Below are 22977 nucleotides of genomic sequence, written 5' to 3' on the forward strand. Positions count from 1 at the left end.
TGGGTGTTGTTTTGATGTTTCTTGCCATGTGTAGGTGTTTTTGCAATGTATTTACCTAGTTGTATTTTATGGGATGAGAGCTATGCTCATAGTGACCTGCTTTTGTATCTCTCTGCATCCAGTTTGTTCTTAAAATCTTGTATAGTTTTGGCACTCACTGTTTCCCCATTTAGTTTGTTCCAGACATCAATCACTCTGTGTGGGAAGCTATTCTTTTTCAAATCTCTTCTGTAACTGTCCTTCTTTAGCTTCTTCTTGTGTCCTCTTGTTTCTCTTCTGTCCCATTTTAATAAGTCATCTCTATCAAGAACTTCCATCCCTTTCATAATTCTGTAAATAGTCAGCAAATCGCCTCTTTCTCTTCTCTGTTCCAGTGTTGATAGATGTAATTTATCCAATCTTTGTTCATACATAAAATTTGTCTGTGTCACATTGTCATCCATGTGGAGATGAGAGGGGGGGGAAGGGGTGGTAGAGGGGAGTGGAAAGGGTGGGAGTAGGTACATGCCTTTGATTTAGCTACCTTCCTTGTGAGGGGGAAAAAAGCTCTTGGTATATAGAGAGATAGACATTGGATTTCTGATGTGAAGTTTGGGTAGTGTGATTTTCTGTTGCCTCTGGGGATGTATTTCTCGTTGGCATTTTGTATGATTGTAATGAAGGTGTGCACAGCAGTGTCTATGTCTATGATTGGTGTAGTGTTTTGTGTCTCAAATTGTTGTTCTGTCTCTTCAGTGAAAGCTTCACAGTTTGCTCTCTTGTGTGTCTGTGGCCAACTGGGGTGTATCATGTTTTGGTGGTGATGATGATTAGAAGGCAGTTGGATCTGAGGGCTCCCACCACTTTCCATGAAGTTGTTGGGGTTAGGGAGGGGGAACAGAAGGTGATGTCAGGAGAGGAGTGGGTGTAGAGGGCTTGATGGGGGATATGTACGTGACTATGGGTGTGATTCTTGATGATCATTGAGTCAGGTTGTGTTTGCATTTATGTCTGACTGTGTTGGGGTTGTTGACATACCAGGCCAACAACTTGGTGTTGAAGTCACCACCCAGGATAAGGTTGGGGTGGTGGCAAATTGGTCAAGGTTAGGCCTAAAGTTGTTTGGAACTGTGGGGGATAATTTGGGGGGGTGTATGTGTTAACTATTGTAATTGTGGATTTGTTACCTGTTGGGATTTGGATTGATTTTCAGTGGTGTTGTCTGTAATAGGGAGGAGGGTTTTGGTGGTGGCACTTGTGTACACAAAGTAGATGGACAAGTGGATCATGGTGATGAGTACAATGCCATTGCCATCGGTCTGGTTGTGTGTGATGGTAGTGAAATTATGAAATGTGTGTGTTTTTCGGAGTGTCATAGTTTTGTTTCTTGTATGATGCCAATGTGTATGTTGTGTTGTTTGACAAAGTGTTCAAGTTCATGTTTTTTTTTTGTGTTGATACCATCAATGTTATATTGTAAGATGCTGATGTTGTGTTATGTATGTGTTGTAGGTTGCTGTACAAGGTTGGGGTACTGATGGGAGAGAATTAGGATCAGGGTCAGAGGGTGGAAGAGGAGTATTTGGGGAGGAGAGTGGGGGGAATGGGATGGCAAGGGTGAAGGTGTGGGTGAGGATGCAAGCTGGGGGTGGGATGGTGGGAGTGAAGTTATGGGTTGCCAGATAGAACAGGTCCTGGTGTTTGTGTATTGTTTTATGTCAGCAAGTGTTTTGCAAGTGAGGTGGGCCCAGTTCTTGCATGAGTTGCACTGAACTGAGCCCTTTGTTGGTTCAAGGTGATGGGTTTGGAACATGTTGGACATGTGTATTTTGTGGTGGGCCCAGGATTGCTTTCTACATCTGTGGTTAATAGTAGGAGAAGAGGGATAATCACTGGAGAATTACCCCTCAATGCAGAAAAAAATGTGAAGGTGCATTGGTGTAAAAAGGGGTGTTGTTCTCACCTGGGTAACTGAAGCTGCTTCCAGGGATTGGTGCCACCTGCATAAGAACTGGTGGTAGGGAGTGTTGCTGTGGCTATTTGGCCCCTAGCTCTTTGGGTTGGGGTGGTGGTCCCACAACACAGATGCTCCCACACCAGGACCCATCCAAGGTTGAGGAGTAGTGTGGCATAACATGAAATACTGGGGAGTATAGAGTTGGGCCATTCTACTGGAATGGCTGGGAACCTGGACCAATACAGGACTCAGAAATGGTGGACTAGAGCTCTCATGAGGATGGATAAGGAGAGGTATGTCAGGGGAATCCCTAAGGATGTTGAAGGGCACCTTAATGTAAGTGACCTCAGGCTTGTTTACTGAGCCCTGAAGAAACTCCACTCTAGATCTGTGATCCAGAGGAGCACAGCCTGAATAGCTGATAGCTAGCTAGTGTCGGATGTGCAGGGGTACAATCCCAGTGCTGAGTACTTTGAGCAGTTACTCATAGATGACCCTTCAAGTAGACATCTTTCATTTGATGGTGTTTGGGTGGCAGTTACCAATCCATTGATATTCCGATCATTGCCTTCTGACAGAGGTCAAAAAGGCTGTGAATAAGTTGAAGGGCGGAAAGATATCTGGCATCTGCAACATCTGTGTGGAGTTGCTGAAAGATGGAGGTGAGGCCATGATCTGCTGATTATCTTCATACCTTGTCAACTTCCTCATTTTCTTGTGGAGGTCCAGCCGAAAGGGGCTGGCACTTGATCTTTGGGCTGGGCTCCTCTACTTTTAAACATGAGAGCTGACAACTGTTGATTACTCCACTTCTTTTGCTACTTTCAGTCAGAGATATAGAAACAGTCTCACACTAATATGATGTAGACATCAGTCCAAGATTTCTTCCTTTGCCAACTGCTGCGGGGCTGCAGGTTTCCAATTATTGGAACTTGAGGCAATGATTTATTGATTGATAACTGTGTACTGAATTTACTGGGATTATATTCTTACTAATGGTTTACTGATGTGATTGTAACACTTGTCTGCTTTGACAGACCTTGTACGCTACCTGGTAACATCTTTCCCGGACCTACTGGATCACAAAGATCGTGCTGGCAGGACACCACTTCACTATGCTGGGATGATACGTGATGGAGGACATATCTACAAAATCCTGGAAAAGTCTGGGGGCAACAACACTGTCAAAGACAATGTAAGTTCTTATCTGTCAAAAGTTGAGAGTTGGAAAAGTCCGTGTATGTATATGAATTACAAGTATAATTGTGGCACCCAAAGCTTGCTGATGAAATAATATACTATCCTAGCTTTTTAATTTAAGATTTCAAAATATTGCTTGTGATTTTGTATTTGGTACTCTGAAGAAATACTTACAGTCATACACTACCTAGTTAAGAGACTGCTAAATCGCACTCCAGTAAAATAATATGAGGGAGCTCTGATATTCATAAGAGTCAAAACCTTTCTCTGGGCTTTATTCAACTAACAAAACATTAATACAGTCTGAAAACAAAACAGAAACAATATAAGTAAACATACCCATTCTAATCAGGTTAATATGCACAATTAGTTATAAGTAGACAAAATAATCTTTTTGCAATAGTCTACCATCCTCCTTGTTTTTCACTTTCTCATGATTTTTGTGTCATCTGCAAACATGTTGGCATAGCTTGTGCCTTCCATCATGTCATTGACATGGACAAAAAATATTATTGGTGCAAGCACTGAACCTTGTGGAACTCCTTGTTACTGCTCTCCATCTTGACATCTTATCCTTTACTACTGTCCTCATGTATCTTTCCTTCAGAAAGTCTTTCATCCATTCTCGTAGTTTGCCGCTCAGTCGTCCAACATGCTCCAATTTCCACATAAGTTGACTGTGAGGTATTTTATGAGGTTATGGAAATAGATTAAAAAAAAAGAACTTCAAAACTTCAAAAATATCAATAGACATATTTTTCTGTATTGGTGTGTGAACTTGTAGAATAGCCTGAGAGAAGACATAGTTTAATCTAAAACTGTAAATGGATTGAAGTGAAGTTTGACTGATAGAGAAAAAGAAGTGGGACCTTACTAGCATAGTTCCTTTCATGTATACAATCACTATCTATCTACCAAAGTCCTCTTTTCCTCATAAGGGAGGTAGCCATGTTATATTTAGGTAAATATAATTAGGTAAATACATATCTTTGTTATACTTCATATCCTTATGTGGGTTTCCTATAGACTGGAATTACTGTTTTTTTGTCTTTTCTGTGGCAGAAAAATTACACTCCAGAGGACTATGTGCAGAATCCTGCACTCATGAGCCAGTGGGATCTTAAAAAGGAATTAGAAGAAGGAATCCCTGATCCTGAATCTGATTCACGGCCATACACAAAGGGAAGTGAAGGTAAGTACCATGATAATTTCACATGATTCATTCATAATTTGTGAGGAATATGGTGATGCTACTTGATAGGCATGGTCAAGTCTGATGTATAAAGAACTAGGATATTATAAGATAATATAGTTTCTTTCATGACATAATGGCCATTAGTTGCAACATTTTATTGCTTCTGAAGGTATCTTAAAAAGAATTTTCATCAAGGTGTTATGAAGCATTTTACAGCAGGGGTACTTTGGCATTAAAGTCTAAACATCTGTACATGTGATATCTGTTTAGAATGTGTTAATTCAACAGAGATAGCAAAGATAAACATGAAAGATAAGCATTAATGACTACATCATTGGTAATCAGTCTATTTATTTGATTTGATTTTTATCAAAACCTTTTCCAACATTGAGACCTTAGCAGAACAGATAAGCACATGGTTTGTGCCTTTTTTTTTTACAGAAATGTGAGACTTTGGCCACTTATTCTACTTGGGTTAGTAATGGTTTTGTGATATTGTGCCAACTGAACAGTACCTTCTGTGATGGCCAACAGTGCCTCTAATGGCTGACTGTAAAAATGCCACTAGAAAACTTTTCTTTTGCTCTATATTTCCCATACAGTAGTTCATTGAAGTGAAATCTGGATATTTGTACATTATACCACTAGGAAATATCTTTCTTTGTATAAATTTCTTACAGAAAATATTTTTTGTTGACTGTGAATTTTGTTGTGTACATATTTTCATAAAAAAAACTTCTGTGAATATTTAAATTTACACATATTATGTACAGTATTTCTGCATAGTTTTACAAGAATTCTTTATCACATGCACTAAAGGCTGCTCATGCACACCACTATCATCATTAACATGTTCTGCATCCACAATGCACAAGCTCCCCATATATCTTTGTAGCTTCAGGTAATTTTGTTCATTTAGGGTGATAGACTCCATCTAAAACCTGTTGCCAGTTGATGAGGTCAAGAAAAATGTGTATTTACCTAATTGTAATATACAGGAAAGGAGCAATGCTCTGCTCATTGGGTCCTGTCTCCTATTATTCTGTTTTCTAGTTTGCCTAGACTCAAATTCATGTACAGTTCCAAGTTAATCTATATCCTTGATTTCCAATTATCATATTTAGATTTGAACTCATGTAATGTTTGAGCTTGGGCTATATCACCATCTAAGGTATCTACATATTTATGCATCTATATGGAAAACTATTTCTTCACATCCTTTAGATAAGTGGTTCTTAATTTACTTCAGTGACCTCTTAAAGCCCTCTCATCCATAATCAGATCTCCTCTGTCAATGCAATCTATGCCCTCTAGTGACCTGAATATTGTAATCATATCACCTCTTTATCATTGAACATTCAAAATTGGCATACCCAGTACTTTAAGTCTATCCTCATATAGTTTATTTGCCAGGCTTTGGACCAGCTTGGTTGCTGTCCTTTGCATTCTCTCAATTTTGCTTATACACTCTTGTAGGGACCATACTACTGATTCATATTCCAGTCTTGGATGTATCAGGTTTTTAATGAGATTTTTCATCATTCCTTCTACAGTAGTCCATGTCTCTCCCACAATCCTGCTGATATGTCTATCAGGTGACAGGTTGTCTTTTATCAAGACTTCTAAGTCTTTCTTCTTTTTTGCTTTTGTAATGGGTTCACCTCCCAAGGAGTAGTTTAAGGATGGCCTTTTGCCGCTATTGTCTATTTCCAATACTTTGCATTTTTTTTTATGTTAAACTTCATTTCCCATTCTTGGCTCAATGCAAAAATAGTGTCTAAATCTTTTTGCAATAGTCTACCATCCTCCTCATTTTTTCTCATAATTTTTGTGTCATCTGGAAATATGTTGGCATAGCTTGTTCCTTCCATCATGTCATTGACATAGACAAGGAACATTATTGATATAAGCCCTGAACTTTGTGAAACTGCTTATTAGTGCTCTCCATCTTGACATCTTGTCCTTCACTACTGTCCTCGTGTATCTTTCCTTCAAAAAGTCTTTCATCCATTCTCGTAGTTTGCCACTCAGTCGTCCAACATGCTCCAATTTCCACATAAGGTGACAGTGAGGTACTTTATCAAATGCCCTCTCTAGGTCCAAGTACAGGCAGCCCACCCACCCCTTTCTTTCTTGCAGCACATCAATCACTCTTGAGTAAAAGCTTAAAAGGTTTGACACACAAGAGCCTCCAGATCTCAAATGAAAATGACTGTCAGAATGTTCATCTCTTCAAGATATTTGGTCCATCGATCTTTCATAATCCTTTTATATAATTTCACTAATGTGCTGGTTAGTGATACCAGTCTATAATTTAGTGGTGTCTCCTTGTTTCCACCTTTGTATTTATGTAGTTGGTTAAATTCAACCATAATTTGCTTATGGTATTTGACTGCATTATAACTTTTCCTATGTTATTTCATGGATCAATGCTTCTATATAGAAAATTATCTTTTAATGTCCTTACATCTTGTCTTCATCATTATCACCCCATGTCCTTTGGTATTCCTTTGATTCCACACCAAGAAGTCTTCTTTGTCAGTTATGTTCACTCTTCTCATAGCTCTGAATACTGGTATTAAATCACCTCTCCTCATTCTTCTAACTTTGGCATCTCCAGTGTATTTAGTCTTTCTTCATATAACTTATATGCTAGACCTCAAACCCTTTTAATTGCTGCCATTTGAATTTTCTCTATTTTAATTGTAACTTTCTTTTTATCATTTATGTGGTGACCAAACTACTGCAGCATACTTCAGTCTTGGGTGAATCAACATTTCAATAATTTTATCATCATACCATCATCCATGTAGTTGAATAGAATTCTTATGTTATTCAACAACTTATAAGTCTTCTCTGTAAAATGCTTGGTATGTTTTTCAGTGATGGGTTATTTTTGCTTTTATTTGTTATTGTGTATCTCTTCACATTGAAATTAATTTCCCAATTCTGAATCCATTCAGGTATTCTATCCAGATCCTTCTGTATCAGCCCACAATAAACCTCATCCTTCACTCTCCTCATGAGGGTTTGTTCCATCCATCATGTCTTTAATGTATATCTAAAACATTAGTAAGTCCAGCACTGATACTTGTGGGGCGCCATTAGGTACTTTCCATTAACCAGACATTCTATCCTTCACTACTGAAAAAAAAAATCCACACAGAGTGGTGGATGTCTGGAACAATTTGGATGAATCAATAGTGTGTGCAAACACCATACGAGAATTTAAGAACAAAATAGATGTTTTGAGGTACAAAGACAGGTCACTATGAGTGGTGGATGTCTGGAACAATTTGGATGAATTAGTAGTGTGTGCAAACACCATATGAGAATTTAAGAACAAACTAGATGTTTCGAGATACAAAGAAAGGTCACTATGAGCATAGCTCCCCCTCCTGTATAATACAACCAGGTAAATACTGTTCTTAGTAATCTCTTCCTTAGAAAGTTCATCATCCACTACACCAGACTCCCTTTAAGTCCTATTTGTTTTTTTTTTACATTAATCTTTAGTAGGATCCCTTATCAAAAACTTTCTTTAGATCCAAGTATGCATAGTTCACCCTCTTGCAGAAAAATTGTCACTTGAATGAATCAACAAATTGGAAACATATAACTCTTCTTTCCTTAGTCCAAATTGATTATTTGCCTTTCTTCTAAAATACTTTGTCCATCTGTCTGAGGTCTCTCAATTATTCCAACTAACATGGTGCTTAAACCAGTGTATAATCTAAAAGTTCCTCCTAGTTCCAGTCTTTATGAATTGGTACCACATTAACCATTTTCCAACTACTTGACAAACATGTAAAAGTTTATGAACCTTATCTACCAGCTGTTTCCTACATTCTTTGAGTAAATTTGAAACCCTGTCAGGTTTTCCTCATATTTTTTTTGTCTAGTAACTTTTGCACCTCTTGCACTTCCACCTTGATGTCATTCAGCCTTATGCTTTCAGTGTACTTACCTACATACATACATACATATACCAAGGCTTTTTCCCCCTTACAAGGGAGGTAGCCAAAAAGGGAAAGGCATAAAATCATTTCCACCCATTCCATCCCTGAATACACTCCACACCCCTCCACCCTCCCTCTTATCTGAGCACCTCCTGGATGACGGGTCATCCCTGCACCTTGTCCACCGCCCTGGGTCAGAAGTAGTGTCGCAAGACACAGCACATCCACAGCAAGGCCGCTTCATTAAATCGGCGACACCCCTCTCCGTCCCCCCATGCATAAAAGGAGAGGATGGGGAGAAATCCCTTCGGGCTGCGTCAAATTTTGCTCACACATACTACCTCACCCCCCATCCACCCACCCATTCCACCTCATGCAATCACAACATCATCCATATACAACCATTCTCCTACCATTCTCCTTACCTAATTGTGATAAAAAATTGTAGCCAGTGAGTTCAATGTTAAAGTGAGGAAAAACATAGCAGGTGAATCATGAGTTAGGAAGTTTGGAGTACATAAGAGAAATGACAGAGGTGAAAAGCTAATTAATTTTGCGGAGAACTACAGCATGATAATAATGAACACTTTCTTCCAAAAGCTTGTAGGTCATAAATGGATTTAGAGGAGGCCAGATAGAACAACAAAATACAAAGTAGACTTCATATTAGGAAATTAATGCAACAACCATAGTAGTGTTATTGTCATAGATAAAGTCAATATAGGTAGTAACTCCAGAATGGCATGTTGCACAGCTAAATTAAATTTCAGAGCTAAAAGAAATAAGCTAATCCTAAAAAAAGTCCTGTGAAGATAGAGGATATCAAGAAGAAATTTCAAATAGAAATGAAAAATAGTTTAAACTCTAAGAAGATTTAGATCAATTACAGCAATGGTCTGAAAAGTGGCTAATGAAATTTAACACAAGTAAATGCAAGGTAATGCACATAGGTAAAAATAACACTAAGTACGATTACAAGTTATTTGGAAATTCGTTAACAAAAGTGGATAGTGAAAAAGATCTCGGCGTAATTATCAGTAACGACCTCAAATCATCCAAGCAGTGTATTTCAGCCTCTGAGAAAGCAAATAAGATTCTGGGATTGATTGCACGATCTTTTGATTTCAAAAGTCCATCACTCATTAACAAGCTATATAAATCGTTAGTTCGTCCACATTTGGAATATGCTGTTTCCGTATGGTCACCGAATCTCATTAAAGACATTGACAGACTGGAAAAAGTACAACGGCGAGCCACAAAACTGATTCCAAATATCAAAAATAAATCATACGAAAATCGACTTAAGCACATGAATCTGTTTTCCCTAAAAAAGCGTAGACTCAGAGGTGACTTGATACAGGTCTTTAAGATTTTAAAGGGAATTGACAACATCAAAAGTGACAAAATTTTCACATTGAATGAGAATCAGACAAGAAACAATGGTCTCAAACTGTCCGGAAATAGATTCAATTTGGAAGTAGGTAGAAACAACTTTGCCAACCGTGTAGTTAATGAATGGAATAAACTTCCTGCACAGGTAGTGCAATGTAGTTCAGTTCGAAGCTTTAAGAATCATTTAGATAAATACCTAAGTAAGATGCTGTAATGATTATAATTTATGTTATATTATTTGTTTTTGTTTTGTTATAATTTGTCTGTCTGATTTATTATTAGTTATATGTCAATTTATAATCATTTACTATTTACCTTTTTGTTTGTTATTCAACTATACCTATGCATTTCTTTATGTATTTTATTTGTTATTTTTACATTATTATAGTTTTAATTTATTATTATGATTTATTTTTTCATTTTTTTAAGCAGGTGGAACAAAATTAAGGGCTGAACTGAAAATGTTTATCAGTACAAGGCAGAGGTTAGGGAAAAGGAAGAGAAACATGGAAACCATTGGGGAAAATAAAAATATTAAGTAGGCCTAGCACAGACTAATTTTAGGGAGACGTATGATTTCTTTGTAAGAAATGGAGACTATTAAATGTAGAAAAGAAGAGTAGAGAAGTAAAAGAGAAAAAAGGAAGAAAGAAAGAAAGAAAGAAGTAAAATAAAGGTACATACATATACCAAAGGCTTTTCCTCCCTTACACAGGGGGTAGCCAAAAAGAAAAAGGCATAAAAATCACTCCCACCCATTTCATTTCCCATATATTCCACTCCCCTCCACCCTCCTTCCTACCTCCTATCTTGGTACCTCCTGGATGACGGGTCATCCCTGCATCCTGCCCACTGCCCTGGGTCAGAAGCAGTGTCGCAAGACACAGCACATCCACAGCATGGCCGCCTCATAAACTCAGTGACCTGAAACCTGAATCAGCCTCTTATCATTTCGAGAATGTCAGTGCAACATTCCACATGAAACTGCCTCTGGTCATCGGGGAGGATCTTTGGCACGAACTTGGCACAGACTTTGTGGAGCTTCAGATCTTCGGTCAGAACTGTCTCTATTGTGCCAATACCAATACCAACAACTTCAGATATCATCCTCACAGATATTTGATGGTCTTGCAATCACTAACCTTTGCACTTCCTCAATGTTTTCCTCCTTGTGTGCACTTTTTGGTGCTCGAGAAATGGGTTCATCCTCAACCTGTTCATTTCCTTCAGAAAATCTGTTAAACCACTGATAGAAACTTGCTTGGCTCATCTGTTCATCCTCATAGGCCTCCTTTAACATTCCATAAGCTTCTTGTTTGGTTTTCTTAAGTTTAACACAAAATTTGATGCTCAGTAGTGTGTGGCTGATACTTTAAGATCTATATGGGAAATATCTGCTCACAGAGAAATTATGCTATTTTATTGTACTGCAACTGTCCCTTCATTATACTGTCCACTCAACTCGTAACACTGTCCTGTACCTTTTCTCTCAATATATATTTCCATTTTTGCCTATTCTTGTGGTAGAGGAGGAAAGAATAATACCAATAAGTCTTCCCATTTGTGTCATAAAAGGCGACTAAAATGGGACGAAACATGGGACTAGGCATCCTGGTCCCCGTAGCTCTAAAGAGTAAATTCCTACAAGAAGTGAAGGCATAAAAGGGCCTGGGAGGAGTTTTCCAACCAGAACCCTAAGGTTTAGGTCTTTTAATGTGAGTGGGTGTGGTACAGATGAGAGTAAATAGGAAGGGATAGGCATTATGTTTGTGAGAAAGAATATAAATGTGTTGGCATTGAGTGAAATTAAGTTGAAAGGGAGGGGTGAGTTTGAATTTGGGAGTGTAGTTGGGAGTGAGAAGACAATGGAGGGAAGGGTTGGCTATATTAGTAAGTGAAGAGATAGGTAAGTGTGTGGTGGATTAGAAGGAGGTTTCTTCTGTATTAATGTGGATGAAAGTGAAACTGGGAAGGGAGATGTAGGCCTTTGTAAGTGCATATGGGCCCAGTAGTGAGAAGAATGTAGAGGAAAGGGAGGCTTTTATGATAGATTTAAATAAATGCATAGAGAGTTTTGGGAGAAATGTCAATGTAGTAGTTTTGGGAGATCTCAATGTTAGAACCAGTGCATAGAATGATTGGGAAGTGTGAAGTGCTAGGTAAAAATCATAGTGGAGGTGTTGATGGTAGAGATGTGTTTAAAAAGAGAGTTGATGATAGCTAACACAGCGATTCGGAAAAAAGTTAAGCATATATAAACATGGGAGAGGGTGGTGGATGGAAGAGTGGTTGATAAGGCTTTAATGGACTATGTAGTGGTATCCAGAAGATGAATAGGAAGAGTTTTGGATGTCCATGTTTTTAGGGGAGAGAGTTTGGGAATATAAAATAATTTTTAAGTAAAGGTAAGAGAGAGGGTGGGAGGGGTGGGAGTGTATTTAGGGATGAAATGGGTGGGAATGATTTTATGCCTATCCCTTTTTGGCTACCTCCCTTGTAAGGGGGAAAAAGCCTTTGTATATGTATGTAGAAGGTAAGTTGAGAGTAGGGGACATATGGAGATAGAGGGAGAGGACAGAAGGTAAGGAGGTGCTTAGAGTAAACTGTTTAAATGAGAAGAAAAATGAGCAAGAGTACAGGGAGAATCAGGGAGAAGCTGAGAGAAGTGTGGGAGATGGTGAAGGGTAGAATAGAGGTAGAAGTGGGGGAGGAATGGGGGTATTTCAAGGAGGGAGTAACAAGGTGTTCAAAGATAGTATGTGGAACAAGGAGTATGGGAGGGAATAAAAGGAAGGGTAGTGACTGGTGGGATGATGAAGTAAAGAAGGTTGTTGAAGGGAAGCGTGCATTCATGGACTTGTTGCAAGGTAGGATGAGAGAAACATATGAAAGGTATAAAGAAGAAGAAACAAAACATAAGATAAAGGAGGCAAAAAGGAGAGCAAATGTAAAACGGGGGAAGAGTATGGCAGAAAAAATGAAAGTAATAAAAATATGTTTTGGAAGGAAGTTAAAAGAGTAAGGGGAGGCGAATCAAGTAGAGAAAAAAAGGTAAAAGGTGCAGATGGAGAGATGAGTAGTAAGCAGTGGGAGGTGCTAACAAAATGATAGTGATGAATGAGGAAAATGGAGGAGAAATAAGAAAAGATGAGGCACAAGTAGTTATTAAAATGATGAGGGTAGGTATGGCACCAGGGTCAGATGGGTGTCATGCAAAGTGTCTGAAGAAAAGAGGTACTGTAATCATGGACTGGCTAGTGTGGTTGTTTAATGTGTGTCTAAGAGAGGGTAAGAGTTCCAGAGGATTGGAATGCCCGTATAGTTCCAGAGTATATAGTTTCAGAGGGATCATTTTATTGAGTGTAGTTGAGAAGGCTGATGGGAGTATTTTAATTAAGAAAATTAGTAGAGGAACAGAGGGAGTAATTGGTGAGGAACAGTATAGGTTTAGGAAAGGTAAGGGTTGCTTGGATCAAATTTTTGTGGTAAGAATGGTTTGTGAGAAAGCTTTAGCAAAAGGTAAGGACATTCTTTGGGCCTTTATGGATTTGGAAAAGGCTTATGACAGGGTAGACATGAAGGCACTGTGGGAGGTTTTGGAGATATATGGGATTGGGGGAAAGCTGTTAAGGGCAGCTGAGTTTTTATGAGAGTAGTAGAGCCCGTATTAGAATTAGAAATGGAGAGAACAAATGGTTTGAGGAAAAAATATCTTTGTATATAGATAGATAGACCAAAACTACCCAAAAAGAAAGTCTGCATGCAGAAAGCAAATCTTCCTCATAAAACAAAACACCAAATGAAAAAGAGAGGTACACAGTTCAATGCAAGAGTTTTTAATCATACAGACTCATCTTATTACACAAGTACAACCAACTAAAAAAAAATTGTAGTATAATATTTCAATATCTATAGCCTATACCACACTGTATGGCTACACAAAAGCATATTGACACTTAAATCACAAAACAAGGACTTTAGCCTGACCACCAGACCCCGTAGTCCTTCAAAGCCCTCCAAATATCAGGCTTACAGAAAAATCCCTCTCAAGAGAAGTAAGAATTATATTAGCATGACTACGTTCAGGTCACCAATCAGCACCAAAACAGTACCAACACATAAACAAACTGTCTCAGATACAACCATCACACAGAAGATACTGAACACCTAATCTTATGCTGCCCTGCCAATATTTCTTCCTTGAGTGACTTTTGGGCCAATGTAGTGGCTGTTGCTGGTTGTCTGGGAGCATGGGTCTCCTGCAAATCAATTGAAACATTGGATTAATATATGTGTGCATGTATGTATCTAAGTGTATCTGCCTAATTTTATTTACCTAATTGTAGTATACAGGAAAGTAGCAACACGTGGTGGCTCATGTGTCCTACTCTCCAAATTATCACAATTAGCCTCAAGTTCATGTACAATTCCAACTTAATCTATATCCTTGATTTCCAAGTATCATATTTAGATTTGAACTCATGTATTGTTCCAGCTTGGGCCATAGCACCATCTAAGCTATTTCAAGTATCTAAACATCTGTATGGAAAACTATTTCTTCACATTATTTAGACATGTAGTCTTTTTTAATTTGTTCCCATGACCTCTTAAACCCCTCCTATCCTTAATCAAGAAATATCTTCTGTCAATGTAATCTATCCCTTCTAGTGACCTGAATACTGTTATCATATCACCTCTTCCTCTTCAGTCTTTCAAAGTTGGCAAACCCAGCGCTTTTAGTCTTTCCTCATATGATTTATCTGCCAGGCTAGAAACCAGTTTGGTTGCTGCCCTTTATATTCTCTCGATATTGCTTACATCCTTGAGGGATATCCCAGTCTTGGGCATAACAGGGTTTTGATGAGTTTTTTCATCATCTCTACATCCATATAGTGTGTGGTAAGTGCCTGTGTGTCTGTATCTACTCTTCATTATCACACTCATATCCATCTGAAGATGGTGCCTGGAAAAATCGGTGTTTTTTACGTATCAATTACGAGATCCCTTTCTATCAGTTTCAGTCACCTTTATTCTAATTCTTCTCATAAGGAGAGCTGAACTGGTGACTACTCACTTCTAATAGCTAGTTGTGCAGGAATAGACCGACATTTCTTTGCATACTGTTTTGTAGGACCTGAAGAATGTTGCTGACTGCTGTGAGCCAATGGATTCAGTGTCAGTTTAACTGTAGGCAATAACTGTTACTGTATTTGGAACAAGTATCTTTTAAGTCATAGTCATGTTACTCAATATATTCATTAACACATAAATATGTGTGAAAAAACAAAGATGACATGAATGGCATTAAAATGTTGCTACAAGAATGGAATAATGAAAAGTAATATGTGTATTTCTTACCTGTAGGTCATTTTGTTATTTCTGATAATAATTAATTTACATATTTGTGAGATTTGTTAATCCACTGTTTTTAAGAATGATCATTTTATGGAGTTCCATCTCTTGATATGGCAGTTTCCCTGTAGTCCATTTACCAGGCAGAAACTCATCTGAACTGAAAAATATTGCCTGGTGTTAGTTGGAAGAGGTTAGCTGAGATAATTTCATGTAGTTTTAAACCCTTTATTTTGCAGAGGCTATTCTGAACTGAATGAAATCATTTGACATTAACCAGACCAAAAAATTACATGTTCAGATATGGTCATTTGCCTCATTAAAGGTTAAAATTGTTCTCTATATATATAAGTATACATACATATATATATGTGTGTATATATATATATATATATATAAATATATTATATTTATATATACATATGTATATATATTTTTATATATATATATTTATATATACATATACACACACATATGTAGTATTAAATAGGACAGAAATCTCGGGGTTGATGATCTTTTTCTGAAGACTTTCAATTCTTCTAAAGAGGTGTTTCTCATCCTTACTTAAAGAATACAGGAATTCCTGTATTCCTTAAGTAAGGAGGAGAAACATCTCTTTAGAAGAATTGAAAGTCTTCAGAAAAAGATCATCAATCCCGCAATTTCTGTTGCATTTAATACTACATGCATTAGAGAAAAATTGCTGCCAAAATACACAAACATACAAGGAAACGCCTTCAGGATGATAGGGCTATGTCTTCGAGTGACTGGTTAGATGTAAAATTCAGTTCTGGAAAAGGTATAGTATTGCACGAAATGAAGGAAAGAAGATAAAAGAATTAATGAACCCACTAAGAGAGGATTGGATATGAGTAGAGTGGCACCGAAGAGAACGTGTCTAAGTGAAACTCTGAAGACTACTCAAAGGTGTGAAAGCAATGTTTTTTTATTCACGGATTCCAAAGAGAAAGGGGGGGCAATAAGAAAAGTTATGGATATCGAAAGAGAAACTAGGGTTAGCAGTGTACTAAGGAGTTGAGACATCAATGACTTGATGGAGGAATTGATAGATCTAAAAATAAGTTATAGAGCTTTGCACAAAAAAAACTATAAACTTATGTAGAACTAACAAGGAAATAATTAGAGAATTAAATTATCTAAAAAATGAACTATGATTGAAAGAGAAAACGAAAGAAAGGAAAACGAGGATAGAAACAAAAACGAAGAACTGAAGAAAGAGGTTAAAGAACAAATACAAGCAGTGACTAAAAAAGTGGGAGAATCAGAGATAGATCTCCTTAAAATAAAAAATCAATGGAAGCAGGAATGTGAAAATCAAAAAATCTCTTTCAAAGAAATAGTACAACAATTAACAGGTAGAGGAGAATGCAAAAGAAACAGTAATTAAGGTAATCAAAGAAAAGGAAAACTGCATGAGAGACTCGATGAATAAAAAAAAAAAAAAAAAAAAAATGCATTGTGGTTTATGGTATCAAAGAAAAACATACATACATATACCAAGCCTTTTTTCCCCCTTACCAGGGGGGTAGCCAAAAAGGACAAGGCACAAAAACATTCCTACCCATTTCATCCCCGAAAACACTCCACACCCCTCCACCCTCCATCCCATCTTAGCACCTCCTAGATGACGGGTCATCCCTACACCCTGTCCACTGCCCTGGGTCAGAAGCATACAAATACCAAAGAGAAAAAGAAGAGAAAGAAATTGCGAAGGAAATACTGAAAGCGATTCAGGACGAGGGTCAAGAGCTGGAGAAGGAAATTGACAACGTGCATGGAATGGGCATATACTCTAGAGAAAAACACTATAGGCCAATGAAAATCAAACTAAGGACTCAAATGATAGCTGAAGAGATACTATTGAAAGCGGCAAAACTAGCTGACAGTGAAAATAATAAAAATGCGTGGATAAAAAAGGAAATGAGCAAAGAGGAAACAGATGAAGATAAGACAGTTCTGGCACCAAATTACAGCAATGGTCTGAAAAGTGGCTAATGAAATTTAACACAAATAAGTGCAAGGTAATGCACATAGGTAAAAATAACAGTAAGTATGATTACAAGTTATTTGGAAATTCGTCAACAAAAGTGAATATTGAAAAGGATCTTGGCATAATTATCAGTAATAATCTCAAATCATCTAAACATTGTATTTCAGCCTCTGAGAAAGCAAATAAAATTCTAGGACTGATTGCGCGATCTTTTGACTTCAAAAGTCTATCACTCATTAACAAGCTATATAAATCGTTAGTTCGTCCACATTTGGAATATGCTGTTTCCGTATGGTCACCGAATCTCATTAAAGACATTGACAGATTGGAAAAAGTACAACGGCGAGCCACAAAACTGATTCCAAATATCAAAAATAAATCATACGACAATCGACTAAAACATATGAATCTGTTTTCCCTAAAAAAGCGTAGACTCAGAGGTGACTTGATACAGGTCTTTAAAATTCTAAAGGGAATTGACAACATCAAAAGTGACAAAATTTTCACACTGAATGAGAATCAGACAAGAAACAATGGTCTCAAACTGTCCGGAAATAGATTCAATTTGGAAGTGGGTAGAAACAACTTTGCCAACCGTGTAGTTAATGAATGGAATAAACTTCCTGCAGAGGCAGTGCAATGTAGTTCAGTTTGAAGCTTTAAACATCATTTAGATAAACACCTTAGCAAGATGCTGTAATGATTATTATTTATCTTATATGTTTTTGTTTTGTTATCATTTGTCTGTTTGATTCTCATTTATCATTATTAACTATTTACCTATTTGTTTGTTGTTTGACTGTGCCTATGCATTTATTTATTTTATTTGATACTTACATTATTATAGTTTTTATTTATTCATTAATTATTATTAGGATTTTTTTGCATCCTACCTAGATATGGACCAAAAGGTCTCCTGTTGGCATGCTCCGCCTTTGTAATATATATATATATACCAGTATATATATTAGTTGTATATATGGGCAATTGATTCTCTTATGCATACCACATTGAAAGTAATGGCTAAATGTGTGCTTATGATTTTCTTTGGAGTATTTTCCATATATCTTACTATGGACTTGTTCACCTTTGAAAGGAGGTTTATGAGATCATTATAGTCATTATAGCTAGATCGCTATTTCAGGTACAAGACCCTCCTTCAGCAACTTGGGATATTCTTTGTGGTTAGTGAAGAATGTTCTGAAGAATGGAGTGATGATATTGCACATGTGTTCATAATTGCTCTTCACTAAGGGAGGTTACTGAATAAGTGGAAGATGTTACTGGATAACCGGGAGAGGTTACCAGGTAGTTTGGTTAATGTCGGGTTGTTGTATGGTTGGGAGAGCCTCCAGCTTTGGGTTGTGATGAAAAGTTGTGTGCTTGGCTTTGTGGCTTGGTTTTGTGGCATCATAACAAGGATGAAAATTAACATCTACTGTAAATCCACATTTACAATAGTATACAAAAAAGAATAATGCATAATAAAACAAATTGTCAAGAAAAACATCAAACCGGTCAACCCAGAGAAAATACAAAATTTAGTGATTTATTATTAAAAAAACAATCACCTACTTAAGAACAGCCCACACCAAGAAAGAAAGGAACTTCTGAAGTCACATGTCATTTATAGGCTCAAATGTGCCCAAGGGAATTATGAAGCCCTCCCATCCACCTATATTGGCATGACAACAATGACAACTGAACATGTCATTTCCCTAAGAAGAAATAGGTTAGAAGAAAATACAGAGATTTTGGATATATGTACAGACAAAAAGCACCTCCCAATCTTAAAGCCATTATATATCAAGAAGTTGAGCCCAAATTTAAACATACAAGCAGAGGACCTTAAAGCACGCCCAAGCATGCAAATAAATGCCACTAACCCAAGCACTGAACAAATTGCCACAAAACACCATAAACCCAGGTATGGGACAAAATGCCACAAAACCAAGCATGCAACATTTCATCACACCCTGAAGCCAGAGGCTCTCCCAAGCATATGACAACCAGCCACTGCCAGAGCTACCCAGTAACTTCTCCCAGGTATCCAGTAACCTCTTCCACTTATATGTTAACTTCCCTCAGTGAAGAGCAAGTATGAACACAAACATATAAAATGTAATAAGATCACTCCATTCTTCAGAGCATTCTTCCCTAACCACAAAGTAAGAATAACCCAAACTACTGTGGAAGGGTCTTGTACCTTGTTTCACGATCTAGCTATAATGACTATTTATAGTGAAGTTATAATAGTAAGACATATGGAAAATACTCTTATGAAAATAATAAATGCACACCTGGCCATCACTTACATATATGATACATATATATATATATATATATATATATATATATGTATGTATATGTACATATATGAATGTACAAAAGTTAGTAACTGATCACTCTACACATCCACCTCGCCTTCCACAGCCATCTGCTACTACTGCAACCCAGCGGAAGGTGTGACCCATGTTGATGAAGAAATACTCGAGTGTATAGATGAAGCTTACAACATTCTACTTACCAGCAGTTCTAGGTCTCTCCTGAAGAAGTATTTGACAAGAGATGTGTATGACAAGATTAAGGACCGTGTGACACCAAATGGTGCCTCTCTTCTTGATGTGATCAATTCTGGAGTTGAAAATGTGGATTCAAACATCGGCATCTATGCTCCAGATGCTGAATCGTACAGTATTTTTCATGAACTTTTTGATCCCATCATTGATGAATACCATGGTGGATTTAGTCCCAGTTCCTGTCATCCTAGACTGAACTTTGGCCACGCTGATAGTCTTGGAGACTTGAACAGTAAAGGTGACTTTGTAGTTTCAACACGCGTGCGCTGTGCCCGTTCTATTGAGGGCTATCCTTTTAATCCTCTCCTTACTAATGACCACTATGCTGAACTTGAAGAGGATATTGTAAGGGCATTAGAAAGTCTTGATGAAGATCTCAGTGGCCAGTACACACCAATCAGTGGATTGAGTCCTGAAGACCAAGAAGATTTGCTGGAGAGACATTTGTTATTTAAACAGGGAGATCGTTTCTTACAAGCAGCAGGAGCTTGTCGTTATTGGCCTGATGGCCGAGGAATATTCCTAAATGATGATTCAACTCTTGTGGTATGGGTCAATGAGGAAGATCACATGCGTATTATATCTATGGAACCAGGGGGAGACTTGGGAGCCGTTTATGAAAGATTCACTCGGGCAGTGACCTCTCTAGGACATATATTACCATTCAGTTCATCTCAACGCTTTGGATTCTTAACCTTCTGTCCAACAAATCTGGGTACTGCCATCAGAGCTTCAGTACACATCCGTCTACCAAACCTTGGAGAGGACAGGCGCATACTTGAGGACACTGCTGACAGGTTCAATCTGCAGGTACGCGGAACATCTGGTGAGCACTCGGAAGCCAAGGATTTTGTGTTTGACATATCAAATCGCCGACGTTTGGGTTTAACAGAAATTGAAGCTTTGCAAGAAATGTACGATGGAGTGCAAGAGATCATCGATATGGAGATCCAGATGAGTGAAGGTAGAAGAAAATGATGTATATGTCCACCTAGTACTGCACTTGAATGATTATGTAGTACAGTATTATGCATGCTCATAGCAACCAGACCCAGGGACATAAACACCACGAGGATCACTTTTAACATATGGTCACTCAACAGGCTTAGCAACAGTTATCTTAAATTTTTATGACATACTAGTAGTAAACATTAGAATTTTGAGAGAAACATTCAAGGGATAATAGTATAGTCACATTCCACATATATCAACATATTCTTCAGATGAAATAGATGATGTGTGATAGAAGTTATATGGAACATAACTAATCTTCCTACCTCTACAAACCAGCAAGGATTCAAGGAGGACCACTCCACCAATACACTTCTCACAAACATTAATCAACAAGTGATGGAGGGATTTGATAAGAAAACACCAGGAAGAACAGTTATAATGTTAATGTACATGAACAAAATGCTCCTAGACATACTGTACATAAGAGGCATCATCTACAACAACAAAAACATATGAATAACAAAATTTTTAGCTGACAGACAGTACAGAATAAATAAAAAGAGCCAGATTGACATGAAGATTGTTCAGTGGAGAACATGAGAACCAGTACCCTTACATCCATTGTCCACAGCCTTCACAAGTGATCTATCCACACAAGAACCAGAGCTTGACACCAGATCACTTATTTTTGACAATGATCCAGCATATCAACTACAGAACAGCTACTAAGAACAACTAAACTTATTAAGGCAGCCTAGAGTATTGTCTTAAATATATAGAATGGAAGCTTCTCCTTCAAAATCATCAGTAACTTTGTTCACACCATAAACCAAGGAAACATTCAATATTAAAATTGAATGGCCAAGTTCTTTAATTGGAAAAGAGCCCTGAAATCCTGGCCTCATTTTAACATGCACATATCCTTCAGTTCACAATTCAAGAGCCTGATAAAGAAAAACATCAAGGGAAGAACCATACAAAGAACAGTAGGAAGCACGGGTTTGGTAAACAGAGAAAAAGGAACAGTTATTACAGTCTACAAACAATTTTGAGAACAGAGCTCGACTAATGCTCCACAACATGGTTACCAGCAATAAGGAATTAGCCACCCAACAAAGTATACAAAACAAGGCATTAAGAATAATAACAGGTTATCCCATACCCACCTGAAAGGAACATATGCACACATATACCATAATCCTCATTATAAACACTATGTGAAAACAATTGGTACACAGTTCTGTACAAGAGCTCACAATCCTACAGCATTATCTCTTTACCTTACACAAGCACACTCAACTGAAAAATATTCTGATAATATATTACTACAGTGCCTAGGATACACCCTACAACCTACACCACTCAACACCTTTATGCTATAACAATTAACATGCTATTTCAAAATGAATGCTACAACATTCCCCAGTAGGGGACTGAACAAAAATACTTTTCTTTATAATTATCTTATTACTAAGGGAGTTCAATATATATAGTGAATTTGCCATCTTTACTGAGCGAATAGTGCACACCTATCGCACCCAGAATATACAGAATATATGGCTCTGATCTCCACCCTCACTTCCACCTAAAGATGCAGCCTGAAAGGGTTGGTAGTCTGTTTCCATATCAAGTCCAAGATCTCTCTCTCTATTGACTTCAATTATTCCACTTTTTCACATGAGAAGAACTGATAGCTGGTGTCTGTTCTCCTATTAGGTAGTTGTGTATGGACAGATCAAAATTTATTCACAGAGAGATATTTGGCTTAGCCTGAAGATTGTTGCTGACTTCTCTGAGTCTATGGGTTCTGTCAGTAACAATCTAGACATCATTTGTTTCTGTATTTGTATTTGTATTTGGAACAAGTGTCTTCAATTTTAGTTGTGTTACTAGTTATATTCATTGACATGCAAGTGTATGAAATGATAACGATGTTGCTACAAGAATGGAAGGGTTCTAAACATTTGTCACTTGTAGGTTTGTTTGTTATGTCTAAGACGTACCAAGTTTCACAACTGAAATTTGATGATCCACTGGTTTGATGAATTATTATTTGATGGCATCTCATCCTATGACATAGTATTTTTCCATAAAACTTTACTAGGAAGAGGATCCTCTGATCAGAATAAATCTATGGTTGGTGATTGGTGGCAGAGAATATCTAATTGTAAAAAATATATATATATATACATATATATATATATATATATATATATATATATATATATATATATATATATATATATATATATATAATAAAAGTGTGAACACTAGACTCAATTCAAGGGGGGTTTACTTTGCCCAACGTTTCTATACCCTTCCAGGAATCGTCTTCAGGTAGTATAATGGATACAAGATAGTGAACTCAAATATAAATGGTCAAACTGGTAAACCTGGGA

General features: G+C 37.4%; 1 protein-coding gene and 1 pseudogene across 1 annotated transcript in view; both read left to right on the plus strand.

Annotated features, from left to right (window-relative positions):
- Positions 1 to 22977, plus strand: part of LOC143018957 (uncharacterized) — a 194824-nt gene that overhangs the window by 129249 nt on the left and 42598 nt on the right. Inside the window, exons 18-19 of the mRNA XM_076174588.1 lie at positions 2974 to 3131; positions 4199 to 4328. Coding sequence (XP_076030703.1) covers positions 2974 to 3131; positions 4199 to 4328 — 288 coding nt within the window. The remainder of the gene's footprint in view (positions 1 to 2973; positions 3132 to 4198; positions 4329 to 22977) is intronic.
- LOC143019002 (arginine kinase pseudogene) lies at positions 18985 to 21307 on the plus strand (annotated as a pseudogene).

This window comes from Oratosquilla oratoria, chromosome 36 (assembly GCF_046742065.1).
Source record: "Oratosquilla oratoria isolate Oo_2021 chromosome 36, ASM4674206v1, whole genome shotgun sequence".
In the NCBI taxonomy this organism is placed as follows: Eukaryota; Metazoa; Arthropoda; class Malacostraca; order Stomatopoda; family Squillidae; genus Oratosquilla; species Oratosquilla oratoria.